General features: G+C 42.8%; 1 protein-coding gene across 4 annotated transcripts in view; it reads left to right on the top strand.

Moving 5' to 3' along the window:
• The window catches only part of ptprub (protein tyrosine phosphatase receptor type Ub), a 133,817-nt gene that overhangs the window by 76,113 nt on the left and 42,073 nt on the right, over positions 1 to 15,631 (top strand). For all 4 annotated transcript variants that reach the window (XM_028424917.1, XM_028424919.1, XM_028424918.1 and 1 more), the window contains 5 exons: positions 1,819 to 1,934; positions 5,405 to 5,579; positions 8,431 to 8,724; positions 13,714 to 14,031; positions 15,370 to 15,479. In XM_028424917.1, the coding sequence (XP_028280718.1) occupies positions 1,819 to 1,934; positions 5,405 to 5,579; positions 8,431 to 8,724; positions 13,714 to 14,031; positions 15,370 to 15,479 (1,013 nt within the window). The remainder of the gene's footprint in view (positions 1 to 1,818; positions 1,935 to 5,404; positions 5,580 to 8,430; positions 8,725 to 13,713; positions 14,032 to 15,369; positions 15,480 to 15,631) is intronic.

Below are 15,631 nucleotides of genomic sequence, written 5' to 3'. Positions count from 1 at the left end.
TTTTGTATTAGTGCAGATGGTTGTCTGTGAGGACAGTGCTGCTACCTGAATGCAAACACCCACTTCCACCTGGAAAACACACTTGTTGGTTTGCCTCCAGTTTGGTTTGACAGCCAGATATATCTGTTAATCAATGTTATCTTGAAATGTGATTCTGAAGTCCTCCCATCCTGCACGATGCTTGTGAGGTTTTATGAAAATTTTGTGTCTACAGGGTGCATTTTTTTAATGGTTACAGTGGACTTCTCTTTGTGTCAGTGGTGTAAACGTGAGGGCAGATTGTTGATAGGCCTGGAGCACCAAGTGTAAAACATATTCACTAAGACCCCGGAGCTTAATACTTGGACAAAGTCACACACCCACTGCGGAACACAAGGGCACTTGTCAGCTCATAGCACATTTAACACCTGTGGTCCACCCTGCTTTGATGTGACTTGTGTAACTAACATGAATGGTTGTAGTTTTTCTCACGGGGACGTCTGTTAATATTTATACATCCTGGAGTGTTTTGACTGTAGGTGAGACGGACATTTCAGAGGATACCTCCGGTAATTTTATCAAACACATGCCGGCTGTGAGATTGTATGCATGCTACCCAGTCAGCCACCCTGTTATTCCCAGACGCAGCAGATGGCATCTTCTGAATGCCCCCACTGTGGCCATTAAATAATTAAGACTCTCATCAAGACCTTAGAGTGCCTTATGATGTGGCACAAGGCCAGCCTGCGATACTTGGCAAGCGAGAGCGTGTGGAAAGGAAGAACGAGCGAATATTGGAAGGGAAGTGTCGCACAGTAAAATAAAGGAACTCCCAGCAAGTTTCTTTTTTTTGTGAATTCTTGTTTAGGGTTGACATTGCTGTGGTTATTTTCCCAAGTCTTTGACTCTGAAACCAGTATTGCAGCACAATGTAATATTTATCAGACTAAAGAGTCCTGAGGATAAGATCTGACACATTTAGCTGTATAACACTGCACTTCTCGCCAACAGTATGGCCTCTTCTCTTCCATTTACACTCATTCCGGTGTTTGTTTACTGTAGGTTTGGCTCTCAGGCATGAATTATGAATTAACATTAGCAGGGAGAGTCACTCAAAGGATACATGGCTACATGTGGGGTACAAATGCAAGCACTGGTTTGTACTTGCTGTACACAAACAAGATCACAAAATCTTCGTCTCCTTCTCTGCTAGATAGCAACACATTGCTTTGCAAATCCAAGCAGGAGATGAGTGAGACCCAAACATTTGCTTCTCCCTGATGCTTCAGCTTCACGGTTGCTCTGCCATCTCTCGCTGTCAGTCATTCAGAGTGACATGTCGGCTCGTCCTAACCCATTTCTCAGAGATGGCAGGCAATGCTGCCAGCATTTACCCAGTGATTCGGCTCTGCAGGGGTTTGGTTCTCACTGCTCTATTGTTAATCATGGAGTTGGGTGAGAGGGCTACTCCCACACACTGACTCATTGGCAGCACCACACAGTGTGCTGGGACATTATTAGTCAAAAAGTAGATGGCTAAAGCTTGCTCTCTTCTATAGATTCACTCCCACCTTCCGCTCATCTATAGATTGCTTCTAATCTGATGCCATTAGGAAGTTATTTTGGGTACAGGCACTGAGTGATCAACTTAACACATTTTTATCAGCTGAATTTTTGCAGAAATTGGTGGAGAAATAATGTCGTTATTTGATGAAGGTGTCAAACAAAATGCTTGAATTCTGTATTTTAAAAAATTGTCGGTCCTGGTGTGTAGCTGCCTGTCAGGACTTGAAAGGTTCTGATCTCACTGTGTTTTTCTCTCTGTTTCTGTCTCTTTAGATAAGGCGCCGCACTTCTCCAGGCTTGGAGACGAGGAGATCAATGCTGGACAAAATGCCACTTTTCAATGTGTTGCTGCTGGACGAGCATCAGAAGCTGAGACGTTCCTGCTGGAGGTGAGTGGAGATTAAAGCTGGAGGAGCCACAGTCAACAGTGGTATCTTAGTTATGTCTTTGTGGCTATTTTGTGTCTATGTGCTTGGATTATAGCACTTTTGCTCACACTTATGTGTATGTGGTTATTTAACATTTCCTTGCAGTCATTTGATTGACTTCCATGCAGCCATTTCATGCTGGTGCCATAAGACCTGTTCACTGATCTGTTACATTTATACTCAGTAGTTCATTACAATTAAGATTTCCTTCTGGATAACAATTTAAAGTTGCTTGCTATAAATACAAATCACACTGACCCCTAAACTGTGAGTGGCTACAGCAGATCCCTGGACAGACATCAGAAATCTCAATGCAGAAGACCACAATACTAGGAACATCAAATATAGGAGCATTTTATGTATATTATATCAGACTAAGTGGAAAATATTACCCTAAATAACCAGAGCCACAAGGCTGTCTGTGTTAGTGAATCTTTATAAGTCCCAGACGTGCTTAAAGATGGCTGAATGCTGCGAAGGCCTTGAAGCCTCTTCACTCCACTGCCTTTGAAAACTTACTTTGGATCATACTAGTCTATGCTTTCCTTTACTGTGTTCATAGGTTTAGATCTCAGTCCATGTGAAGGTCAGGTGGGTTGATGCGGTCGCTCCGGTGGGAATAACTTCATGTGTCTCTTCATGTGGCACACGATTACAGAACCACATGTTATTATGCTGTGGGGGTTTCATTTTGTTTCATCTAACATTGCAATTAACGTACTGCCACAAATTCAGGGCCTTTGCCAGTATCTTACTCTTGCTACAGCCCATGTTAATCATGGTTGACCTACAGGCAAACCTACTGCATTGTTTGAACTAGGAGATGTGTGATTTAGGTAATTGAAGTGTCCCCGTTCACTCCTCTCTGGATTTATCAAACCACCCATTTGGTCACAACACAAGGATGAAGACGAATGTTTTGGATAATTAGCTGGTGTAACCGTACAGGCAGCTGCCGTGATGAGACCTTCAGGATGCTGGACTCCTTTTCCCCTGCCTCTCCTCTATCTTCAGCTGTCCTCCTTACCATTGTCCTGTCTGCTTTGTCAGCTTTACACTCAACTTTTTGCAGCTTATATAAACTGTTCTTCTCTCTCTTTTTGTGCCCTGTTTTGTTGATGGTGTCTACTGTAGCAGCTGCAGCACCGTCTTGGCTGTGCACGCCTGCCAGATTAGCAGATCATTTTGTCGTTTCCTTGCCAATTAGCTACAGTCAGATTGTTTATGTAACATGAAGTGATGTTGTGCCTATTTGATTTTCTCTGCCTCCTCTCTGCATTCCACAGGATAGGTGTCAAAAAAGGCATAGTTGGACACAAAGTTTTTTATTTTTACTTTCCTGTGGTCATAAGATGTCTCGCCTTCTTAACCATAATCAAGGGGTGTGTGTTTATGAGTTTGTTTGCAACGGCTTGATCCAAGGTCCATGTGGTCTGTGGTTTTTTTGTGGTTTTTTGAAGGCCCCAAATCAGGAGTACAACAGAAGCCTGGATGGCCTATAGCATATCACAAAGGTCTCTTTGGTAATTTCAGTGTGTTGTCATGCTTCGTGTTCAGTTAAAACTGACATATCAGCTATTGCGATTCCTATCCACCGTTTCACACAAAGCGACTGGCCTGAAAACACGAGAAAAAACAGATCAGATCCAATGTGTTTTGTAGGGACAATGTAAGCTTGACAGTTACTAGTGGTTTTAATGGTGTGGAACAATGTGAGAAATGCTCTCGCAGGGCAACAGCAAGGTGCATCATGCAGCATTCATGTGAATCCTGTCACTATTTTTTTCTCACTTTCTGCCCCAACTCACTTTCGTTTATGTTCTATTCCTACTTTGTCTACTACTGTCATCTTGTCTTTTGAATTTACACCAATACGCAGTCTTTCTGTCGCACTATTCATCTTTGAGCCTAAACGGCTTAAAACTCCATGCATCAAAGGCCATCTGCCTCCTGATTCTGACTGCTGAGTGGTTAAACTTTTTATAACGTTGTGCACAATAACATTGTGCACTGTGGACGACTGATGTTGTAGATGGGCTCCATTAGGGGATGACGCTCATGACATGTATTATTGCCATAATCGCTATTATTTTAACAAGGTTTCATTTGTTTGTATTAAAGCATGTCTGATTGTCATATTGCATGATTACATCAGTTAGACTGGCCTGCTTTTCTAATTAAATTCTCCACAATTGAACAATCATCCTTTTTAATCAGCTCTAATAAGAACTGACCCAGATAGCATTAATTTAAGTTTGCTTTGTTTTTTTATTATTTATTATTAGCTTAGTCAACTGGGAGTTTACTGGGTAATAATTGCATACAAGGGCAAGATACAGTAGAAGTAACGGACCCATGTGTGCCTGTTTAAATAGGGGAATGTATGGTGTAACACATAAACATGGTTTATTAGTACTTTGAATAAAAAATGGAAAAAAAAACAAGAGTAAAAGGAAGGAAGAAACAATACAAAAGTACTTTTTACACTTTTTATCGGACCTAAAGAAGGTAACAGGACTTTATTTGAAGCAGGTTTGTACTTTGTGTTTTAAGCTTACTCTCAGTTTGCCTTATTTGTCATATTTTAGCTTCAAGTCTGATTTGGTTCTTCTCTTCCTGTAACTTCCTGTAGATTACAAACCCTCTAAAGTTTCCCATGCCAAATAAAGCACATCAGACTGTCCATTATAACCCTATACAACATGTATCTTTTATATCTGCAAAAAAAATCTTAAAAATAAACGACATTTACAGTTTTGCAAGGCTCCTTAAATTCAGAAGAGCTGGCTTGTCGTTTTGTGTAGCATCTGCACAGATGCTTCATAGTGTGGCCGCGGTAGTCTGACCAGAGCAGGTTTGACATCTGTATGTCTTGTCTAGTTTGATGTATTAGACCTGCTCAGAGCTTGTCCATACCTTAAAGGGACATTCCTCCAATTTTCCAGCTGAAGGTCAGTCTCCGGTCATGGTAAGAGCCACTCACAGCATATGGGAACAGTTGTCTTTGGCTGTCTTTCACATCAACAACTGTAACCCCGAGTTTGAAAGTGTTTTGACAAACTGTTTTTGTCAATGGAGTCTGTTAGCTTTGAAGAAAGCATTGATTGAGATATAATGGCTTTAATATCCTGCCAACAAAGTCTCATTTTTTTGCAAGGTGAAACGGTAAATAAACAGTAAACCCACATCAAACAAATGGAAATGAAAACAAGACTGTTATGTAAGATGCAGACCTGTTACAAATCAGGATGTATCAGTCTGTTTTTATACTTTAAATCTCTGTATTTAATAGATTCACTGCTTCATAAGAAATCTGTGTGTGTGTGTGTGCAGCTATTCCACCTTGTGAGATGACATATACCTGTGTGTGTGCACAGGAAAGCGCATGATCCGCCCTGTTTTCTCTGACCCTGTCTTTTCCTGCTTTCCAGAGACACAATGGGGACATTTTAACAATGGCGTCGGTCAAGCACCTGAGTCATCGGCGCTTTGTAGTGTCTTTCCAGATAGATAGCGTCCAGCGAAGTGACCAAGGCCTTTACCGCTGTGTCACCCAGTCCCCCAGGGGCTCTGGTGTCTCAAACTTTGCCGAACTCGTCGTCAAAGGTAAGCACTCTCTTTTCCGTGCCTCATGTTGTTTCCTTTTGATCTTGTCATCCCAGCTATGAGTTATCCTGCTGTTTTTTTGATGGTGTATGATTTTCTCAGACACAGTAGATTACAGGGTGATTCAAAAGAGAATGAAAAAAGAAATTGGACATTGTTTGTGCATGATTGCAAAGATCCTATTTCACCCATTCCTAATTTATTGAGGCAAAATTCTTTAATCACAAATTGTATGCTACCTGACACACTCAATGGCTCTTTAGATGCAGTCACCCTGGCTAAGCTGAGGGTGTCAAATAGACTGCCATCCTGAGCTCTTCAGCTCTCTGTCAGGAAGCTGCTCACTTGACTTAGACTCCTGCAGCCCCTGTCATATCATGTACCACAGATGGTGACCTCAGTCCCATTACTCACTCCAACCTCTCAGCCTGACACCACTTTGACAGCATGGTAATGACATGGCAGTGGAATGGTTTGATGGCATAACAAACTCCATCTCTCAGCAAAGTGAAGATGAGAAATGGAAATAAGGATGTGAATGATTCTCAGTCCCCTTGTCCTCTACTGTGAGCTGATATTATTGGTTTTTAAAAAACGCAAGAAAGTTAGAACCGGTCCAAAAGGAGTTAGCGAATGGCTGACACTTGGCTGGTCGATGGAATGGAAGATTTGGTAGCACCACTTTATACCTTCAGACTGAAATGTTTCAACGATTGCCATGAAACAATCTATATTGCCAAATCTTCCTATACCTTAAATATCTGGAAAAAAGATGACATTCCCATCAATCTCAGCTGTATTTAGTGCTTCATATTATGGGGAAATGGTGGTGTTTGCAGAGAAATGTTTGCATTTTTCTTAAAGCGCTGCTGTGCCTAAGTGCAGCTTCACAGAGCCTCTCACAAGGCTGTGGACTCTCAGTCTTATTCTAATGTGGGATGAAGTAAATCCCTTTTATTGATATGGAAGCATGGGTTCATTTTAGCATTGTGATAGACTGGCTGCTATGCTGTACAAAATGGAGCCCTTAAACCTTCTAACCAGCTGCTGCCAGTAAAGCAGGAGTCAATGAATGTGCTGATAGAAGGCCATGAAATCCCATTTTAATGTGCTCAGGCTCTCAGCAAATGTGTATCATTGTGCATTTGTGGTTGTTGCTTATCCGTACTTTTTTTTATAATCAGGACAAAGATGTTATTTCTGGTAAATCTGTGCCTTGAGTGAATGTGAAGGCCAGCTGTGAGTTATGTTCAAGTCAACTGGCTGTAACTCTTAAAAGGACAGTTTGAGCATAGCTGAGATTACTGCCTTCGCTTTTGAAACATCTAACTGCATAAGTAGCACTGCAAGCCACAGGAAAAAAAAAACATTTTTATTTTGGTTGTGAACTCTCTTTAACAGACTTAACAAGACTCACAAATCCTGTTCCCCTTTACTGTACTGCCAGAAGAGCCCAATCATCCTGTTAATGAGTTGGATATAGTACAGGTAGCATGCAGAAAATCATAATGTAGCACTCCTATTGCCCCATAGGGGACAGTAACCTGCCCACATCATTAATAAAACATTTTTATCTTTCTCCATATGACTCTGGCTTTTGTTGTAGCCCCACAGTTGTTTTCATCTTCCTAAAGCATAAGTCTCAGTGCAGGGAAACCCTTAATTAAAGAGAAAGTATTGCATTGAGAGCAATGCTTAGTTTGAGAATAGCTTTGAAAGTAACAATGGAAAAAACAGCTATATTTATACTGTGAGAAAAGTGTGAAATAAACAAGGCAAAATCCATCCATCCATCTATTGTCTTAACCCACTTTGCCCTGCAAAGGGTCACAGGGGGCTGGAGCCTGTCAATTTGTGAGACCTGGATAGGTCACCAGTCTTTTGCAAGGCTAACACACAACTCCTCACATTTGCATTATACCTACAGCCAATTTAGGCTAACAATCATGTCTTAGGAACTGTTAACCTTCTGTGAGGGACATTAACAGATAAAAAGTTACTCACTTGAGCTGGAAACTTAAACTATGAGAGAAAGGACTGAGCTGTTTTAAATTTAATCCAACTGGCTACTTGCCTGTGGCCTAGATTTGGCCTTTTATTATGGATGCGGTCATTGGCAGCCCCAAAGATGAGCTGCTGCAGGCTAAAGGAATCAGCACAGAGTGGAGGTAAGGTTCTGCTATAATGCTGAAAGCCCACAGAGGGAAGGTGCCATAAAAGACAGGCGCCTCTGCAGGAATGAAGGATTAGTCACAGCCACAGATCTAACTGTGATCTTTTCTCATGCTTTGTCTTCCTTTCTTTTGCATTCCCATTCCTCACTCACACTGCTGCCTGTGTAATTGTTCAGTGACTTGGATCTGCCTGTAAATGACATTTGATCGTTGAGCTCTGTAATTAATTCTATAACACTGACAGTCCTTACATATGTTGATGTAGAGTCTCCTTTTTCATCATGATGAAGGTGTGAGGACAGAAAAAAAAACACGTCCCTGAGCCACATTCACTCACATCCAATGCATTGCATGCATAGCTGTTTTTTTCCACTCGCTGCTATGCTAATATTTATGCAAGCCTCTGAATGCCTTGTTATTAGGTATGACTAATCTGCTATTTGAACAGAGTTTGACCTGCTCACATCCTGCAGTCTCCAGAGATTCATTTAAGACTCGGTGGGCTTTTTCTTTTGTGAGAAATCTGTTTGCATACAACTGATTAGTAAAATTAATACCACCATCTTCAGCTCCCTTGACTATGTAGCTGTGCTGGAGGCCCACCGGCACACTTTTACAAACAAAACACTTGTTTGCACAGGAGAGGGAAAAACACTGCTTTTCATTTCCTCTGACAGTACCACCATCCCCCATTGCGCCGCCCCAGCTGCTGCGTGCCGGCTCCACTTACCTGATCATCCAGCTCAACACCAACTCTATCCTGGGAGATGGCCCCATTATCAGGAAGGAGATTGAGTATCGTGCCAGCCAGTCTCCGTGGTCAGAGGTGCACGGGGTCAACATGGTCACCTATAAGCTGTGGCACCTGGATCCGGACACAGAGTATCACATCAGCGTGCTGTTGACTCGGCCTGGAGAGGGAGGAACCGGTCCACCTGGACCACCGCTCGTAAGCAGGACAAAGTGTGCAGGTGAGATAAGACATTAATCTCTAAAGCTGGACTAGGTGTAGTAATGTGTACATGTAGTGTCTTTTGTGACAGCCACTAAAACAAAAATGAAAAACTCAAATTTGTTTTGACCCCACACATCAGTGGTATTGATACTGCACAGGTATGGCAACAGCTTTTGTGTTGCAAGGCTGCAAACACACCACTCAGGACCTAACTTTTTTACATATTGTATCTTATTTTGTTTGAAAGTCTGAACCCTGTCTTGTACCCAATTATGTAAACATCTGTTCATACCTGCCTTTGCTGGAGCAGTGATGTCTCTCAATGGCTCTGAAGTTGGCTATCCTCATTTGTTTAATCAGTATAAATGTTCTAACTTGAACGTAAACATCCCTTATGCTCACAGCAGTACAGTAAACATATACGTCCTTGTGAGGCAAAAAAATGTGGTCTCACTTTAAAACACCAGAGGGAACATTTAATCTGAATAACAGATCATTTCATGTCTTTCTTTACACTAATTTGCAGGTCTAAGTCTATGCTGTGTATTTGGAGAGATAACAATCTAGTCCGTTTTTTTCCTTTGAGGTTTTGTGTTGGCAGAAATAAGCTTTTTTATGGCAAATTGATGTTTCTTTGAACTCACAATACAACATATTGTACTCAGGGTAGTAGCAGTATGCAGTGTACCACCACTTCGCAGTGCAGAGTCAAACACGAGTAATTACCGGAGATTTGATCAACGAAGGCACAGGCACGTGACAGCGAACTGTTTCCACCACCACACCTCTGCTCGCATACATTTAAGATAATGCCTTTAAATATGCCTTCTTTTCACATAATGAAGTCATCTTAATACACATCCTCAGCTCATTGTACTGATGCCCAACAGCCACACAGTCTAACATAAGAGAGCTCTACATTATGAGGCCACATCGGTCACGATAATCTGCTGAAATTCAGTCGGAGAGGAGCTGATAGACAAGTTCTGACTCAGTCACTGCATACACTTATCTCATAAGAAAAGGCACATTTGTTATCGCTGGTGTTCTCTGAACTCTCTGAGCCAGGGAAACTGAAAGGGAGACTTTATTTGCTGCCAGCATAGCAATATTGGTTATTTAAAAGATAACAGCTGGCTGACTGCGGTAGCTAGCCTAGAGCAGGCATCTTTGGTATCTACTGGAGAAGACAGAAATTTTATTTGGCAAGTAGAACAAATTTGTAGGTGAAGGCTTCTCTTGATTTGTCTAAGAGATGAATAAAAATAGTGATAGTGGGAATTGTCTGGATTTTAATAGCTGTCTTTCAGGTTTAGGTTTCCCTCCTTTCCCTCCTTCTGCTGCCTGCTGGTTCATTCGTCACCATGCTGTCACAGAACACCCAGGGAGAAGAGCAGCAAACCACATGCCTATGCTTATTTTTAAATATCCGTACACATATAGAGCACAAAGAATTACTGTGGCGTTGCAGATCCACACAGTCATTACCACCACCTGCATCTGCAGTGTGTGCGTCGCAGTCACAAAAGGCACCCCAAATGGAAGCTTTGTGTTACCCAAAGGCAGGCTGTGGATTTGTGTCTTCCATGGTCATCACTCTTCTCTATGCCCAACGGTCTCTCCCTGCCACACACACCATCCCTCACATATCTTCCTACCCTGCTCCAGTAGAGCCTCCCTGGCCTCCTCTCCAATGACATATTAACGCTACTCTCCTCTCCCAACAGCCAACGACACCCCTCATTCATCAGGCGCTGTGAGTGAGCTCACGGCCCTCCCTCTCTCAACTCCAGAGACATAGAAAATTCACAATAAAAAAAGCTGAAAAAAAGAAAAAGTTGATAGCAAGTGGGAAGAGGAGTGGAGTGGATGTTGCGGTGTGTGTCTGTGTGGGAGAGAGGGTAGTTTTTCAAAGTGAGAGAGTGGTAAAAATGAGAGCAAGCGTGCGAGAGGTGAAGCGAGAGGATTCACAATGTACTGAAATTGCTTTCACAGTTGCTGGTATCGGTGTTTGTGAAAGTCACTAAACTCAGCCCTTAATGATGTATTTACATTTCAACCACTGTGACATTAGCTTGTTCAACCATGTGTGGGATAAGTAATACTGCTGTGTTTGCTGAGCTGTTAAACAGGGCATTTAGATGCAGCACTAGTTCAATACAGAGGAAGTGTAGGTGAAATTAATTTTTCCCCGACATTGTATTTTGTTTTTTTCTTTCTCTCTCTCCTGTGTGACTGATAGTTAAAGTATTTTTTCGTAGTGTGTGTACCTAGATCTTATCGACTCCTCCAGCGTGGCTTGGCTGGTGTTTATTGTTCTTACGTGGCAGTGTTGAATGTAAACCTCCTCCACCTGGTGTATCCCACCTTCTTGACCCTTCAGGAACCTCTAATCACCACCTGGTTCCCAGAGCTCCACTGACACAACCTCCAGACCATCTGCTCTACACTACCCCTATTGACCCTATGTTCAGCTGCTGAATCCTGACCGCCCCCCTTCTTTGCTGCTGGCCTGATTAGCTTTAAGCACGGGAAAATGGATGGTGTGGTTGTTGTGGTGATTTCAGGGAGGTGGTAATTATCCAGTGAACAGAAGGGATGTTTGGTCCCTCTTTGTGAATTTCCTCTTCATAAGCCATGTCATGCTCCTGTAACTAATCTCACTCTTCTGTGGTCATGCTGAATATTTTTCTCCTTCCCAACTATGTTGTCTAGTCACTGTGCACACACACACACACACACATATGTCCTCATGGAGCTGAGCTGTCCTGGTGCGGGAACTGTAAAACTAATGGCCGTGAATGTGAACACAGTCTCCGCCTGGCTCTGATGGCCATCCAGGTGTGCTTGATGAGCCATTGCTGTGATTATCAGCACGGTGCATTAGCACAGCTTGAAGCCCCTCAAGTAAATCACAGAGGAGAGACGAACATTTGTACTGCAGGTGGTCCCCAAACTATGTTAATGGGCCTCCACCTGCTGCTGGGTCACTGAACCTTCTGGAAAGCCCCTGCCCATGATGCTCTCGGTCTGTTAAAGGGAGCCAACCCAGAAGCCTGACTAAAATTAGACACATTAGAAACACAAGCACTTTGCCTTTCCTGACACGTCGTTCATCATGTCTTCTGTTCAGAGCCAGAATTCTCTACATGTGCACATTTGGGGTGTTTGGATTTATGTATGCTTCAATATAGGTGCACATGTCTGTATAAATTTGGTTTGGTTTTCCCTTCTAAAGCAGTCAGTTGAGGTGTTCTCCACAAGTTCTAAGGCAACTCTGCTCGTCACGCGTCACAGTTTTAAGCAAGATAATAAAGCAGAAACTGTCACATCCCATCTGACTTCCAATCTCCCAGGGATCAACATGGTGCTCTGGGTTGTTTGGCCCGTGTTGGGGCGACTGCAGTTTTTAGGCTACGGGTGCCAGGGAATGGATGCCCATGGCAGACAAATAAGATGAAGCAAGGGGAAGGGGGTTGGCACAAATGTCCAGTGTGAGGGGGGAAAAAACCACAATGAGAGCACTGTGGCCTCTTTGGTGGTGCTTTCATCAACCCAGCAGTTAAATGCCTCTCTTTATTTAGCTCTCAGACTGTGCAGACTATCAACTGCACCATTAAGACAATCCTCAGTCACACTGAACAATGGAACATTAACATTTCTTACTGGCTGCAGTCTACTACTTTGCGATTACTGTGCCCACCCATTTATCTGCTGTCACATTAGTCTGGATGAGGTTCAAATCAATGCTCTGGTCGTATTTCCATCTCGTATGAGATGCCAGGGTGCAAATTAAAAGAGAAAGCTGGCTACTGTGGACGGCCTCAGCCTAGATTGGAAGTGTCAGAAAATTTAATGTGCTCTACCACACCTAGAAATAAGCACCTAAGAATCTGTGAATAGGAAATTATATATACACGCTTATATACAGTATGCATTTAGGTCTTTTACATAAGAAGAGATAGAAGATAGAGACAAAGTCAAATAATGCGTGTGTCTAATGCGTGTTTTAGCACAGGTACAGTACACCTTTCAAATTCATTTCCTGAGATAATTCTTGTTTTAATGCATTAGCCCCTGCTCAGTGAGGCATTATCCGCTTTATTTAACTTCCCTGCACTAATCTGTGCCGCAGTGAGAATCCCTCTGAGTGAGTCAGTGAAGGAATGAAGACCTTGGCCAGCAACCTCAAACTCCGCTGATCTCTCCCTGCGCCCCATATCTCTGCTGTCATTCCCTGCCTCCCTGGCCCATTACTCAACATGCCCTATTAAAAGAATAAAGCCATACAATACTTTATGTAGCATATTGCTTAACTAAAAGACATTGATTGTGTTAATAATGGCTCCTTTGATACAGAGGATGTCCTCTTTTTAACTTGGACTCTCTTCAGGTTCGGACGTCCTCCTGAACACTAGCTGGTTTGTGCCTCTCCTCATAAAGGGGCTCTGTGTGTCTTTGAGCAGGATATCAAAGACAGAGCTCTTCAGTCTGAGTCAGAGAAAGTCAGGGTTAACCCAGCAGTGACCAGAATTAACTTGGTGCCTTCCAAAAATATGTGACGGGCCATCGCGATGACCCAGCAGTAAAAGTGACCAGCGGAAGTGGATGCCCTTGTGCAGCATTGGCATCTTTGTGTGTGGATTAAAAACCTCAGGCCAAAGAAGCACAACTACTGGATAGTCAATTTGCTCTGTGACACGGAGGAGGGGACTGGTGGGAGTGTGACAGCAACCCGCAGCCTGTCCGATTAATTAGCGCAATTGGCATGAGTTCCTGCTCTGCCATCGGGGATGTGGGTGTGTTGTGCTGGCAGTAAACTGACCTCTATGTTGCGATGAAACAACATGGCGGCAGGAAAAGCTGAAAAACTGCCAGGGTAATCCTGGGACATTACTAACACTGCCATTAGCATTCTGTTAGATCTAAACTATTCATATTTCAAAGTCTTAACCAAAATCAATATTTCCATGGTGCTCTTTTTTTCCCTCTCTGTCTCCTTTAGAGCCCATGCGTCCACTGCGAGGCCTCACAGCCACAGATATCCAGTCCCGGCAGTTGTCCCTGCAGTGGGAGAATTTGGCGTTCAACCTGACACGCTGCCACACCTACTCAGTGTCCCTGTGCTACCGCTACACTATGGCGGGAGGAGGCGGAGGCCACAACACCACTGTGCGCGAGTGCCTGGCAGTGGAACACAACGCCTCACGCTTCACGCTGCGTGATCTGCCACCCTACCATAGCATCCATGTCCGTCTGTCACTGGCAAACCCAGAGGGGAAGAAAGAGGGCAGAGAGGTCACCTTTCAGACGGAAGAGGACAGTAAGTCCCAGGAGGAGGTTACAGAAAAGACACGAGCAGAGGAAAAAATGAAATGTTCAGCTTTTGTTGAAAACATTTAGTAAAAGGTGTTCAGCTTATAGTTTGTTGTGCTGTTATTACTTTACTGTGATATTTAAAGAGACACAGGGTCATCCCTGTTATTTATTAAAGTGTAGGCTCCTCTAGAGTGTGATGTATAAAATGTACCAGAATACCTCTAACTATTTAAATGTTCTCACAGTTACATGTCAAAATGGAGACTGTCCAGACTTGATATCCTATAACCGGACCTTTACTGTCCACATTATCCTGTGCTTTTGTGAATAAGATCCATTAGTGGTTAAAAGACACTAATCTAACATATCTGTCATTTTTGATCATATTCAGAGAATATGTTTAGTATTTCAGCTCTTCTCACATTTATACATAAGAGGAGGTGACCATCTGACTGAGGCTGAATCAGCATCACAAAAGATTCTTTTCATTTTCAGATGAAAATAACATAAAAGCGAAAACATTACATCTGAGGCAATCCTGAGATGGGATTTTGTGCTTATTTCTTATCTTCTATTATTCCTCTGTGTTGCAGCACATCCTCTGCTGAGGGAGAAATCAATTCTGCCATGAAAAAAGAAAAAAAAATCAAAACAAACAAGATTTTTCAGAAAGAGATATACCCAAAGAACAAAAGAAGATAAATGGAGAGAGAGAGAGAGACAGAGAGGCGAAAAGCAAGTCAAAGTTGAATATGTGTGTATTTCCATGCAGTATACGCCAATTATAAACGCTTTTTTTCCCCATAAGCCTTAATAAGCAACTTTGTCCTCCAGACTAACTCAATTCAAAAATAACAGTCAACTCAGCTGTTTGGGTCTTGCTTTAGCCTCAGGCCTGAATCTCACATAACAGCTCTCCTCTGTACAGCGCTCACACAGACTGTGGGGACACAAACTGAAACTGAATGGCCCCAAAAAAACTCTTGCTGTTCAGACATTCACAGTCCTCACTCTGCCATTCAAAAACACATTTTCCAGCAAGTGACTGTCATATTTATCATCGTACTTCAACTTTGAAAAAAGACATGAAATTGTAATATTTTTCCTCCATAGTTTCTTCTTCTTGTCTGTGCTAAAGTTACATGATCTATGCAGTTCATAAATTAACTGTATCCGTATCTAGTATGCTCTGCCTGGTGCTCCCCGGCTGTCTGAGTGTCTCTGTGGCGCGTTGTTCTGAGCCGCCGTGACATTCACTTCTGTGATATTGACAGGAGCGCCTCATTGTGGGATTAGCACTTCAGTTTCTTTGACAAATGTTTGTTCTGACAATTTCTTGTAGTTCCCGGAGGCATAGCGCCAGAGTCGCTCACCTTCACCCCGCTGGATGACATGATCTTCCTGAAGTGGGAGGAGCCTGTCGAGCCCAATGGCTTGATCACCCAATATGAGGTGAGCTCACAGAGACAGTTGTCTGAATTCTCTCTCCTCTCTCTCTTGTATCTCCTGAACATGGTTAAGTCCATTTGTCCATTTTGGATGCAGCAGATTTCTTCTACTTTGAATTTCCTGCACACTAGGCACAGAAAGTACATCACAGCCTA

This window comes from Parambassis ranga, chromosome 16 (genome assembly GCF_900634625.1).
Source record: "Parambassis ranga chromosome 16, fParRan2.1, whole genome shotgun sequence".
NCBI classification, from domain to species: Eukaryota; Metazoa; Chordata; class Actinopteri; family Ambassidae; genus Parambassis; species Parambassis ranga.
This window is presented reverse-complemented; position numbering and strand designations above follow the sequence as displayed.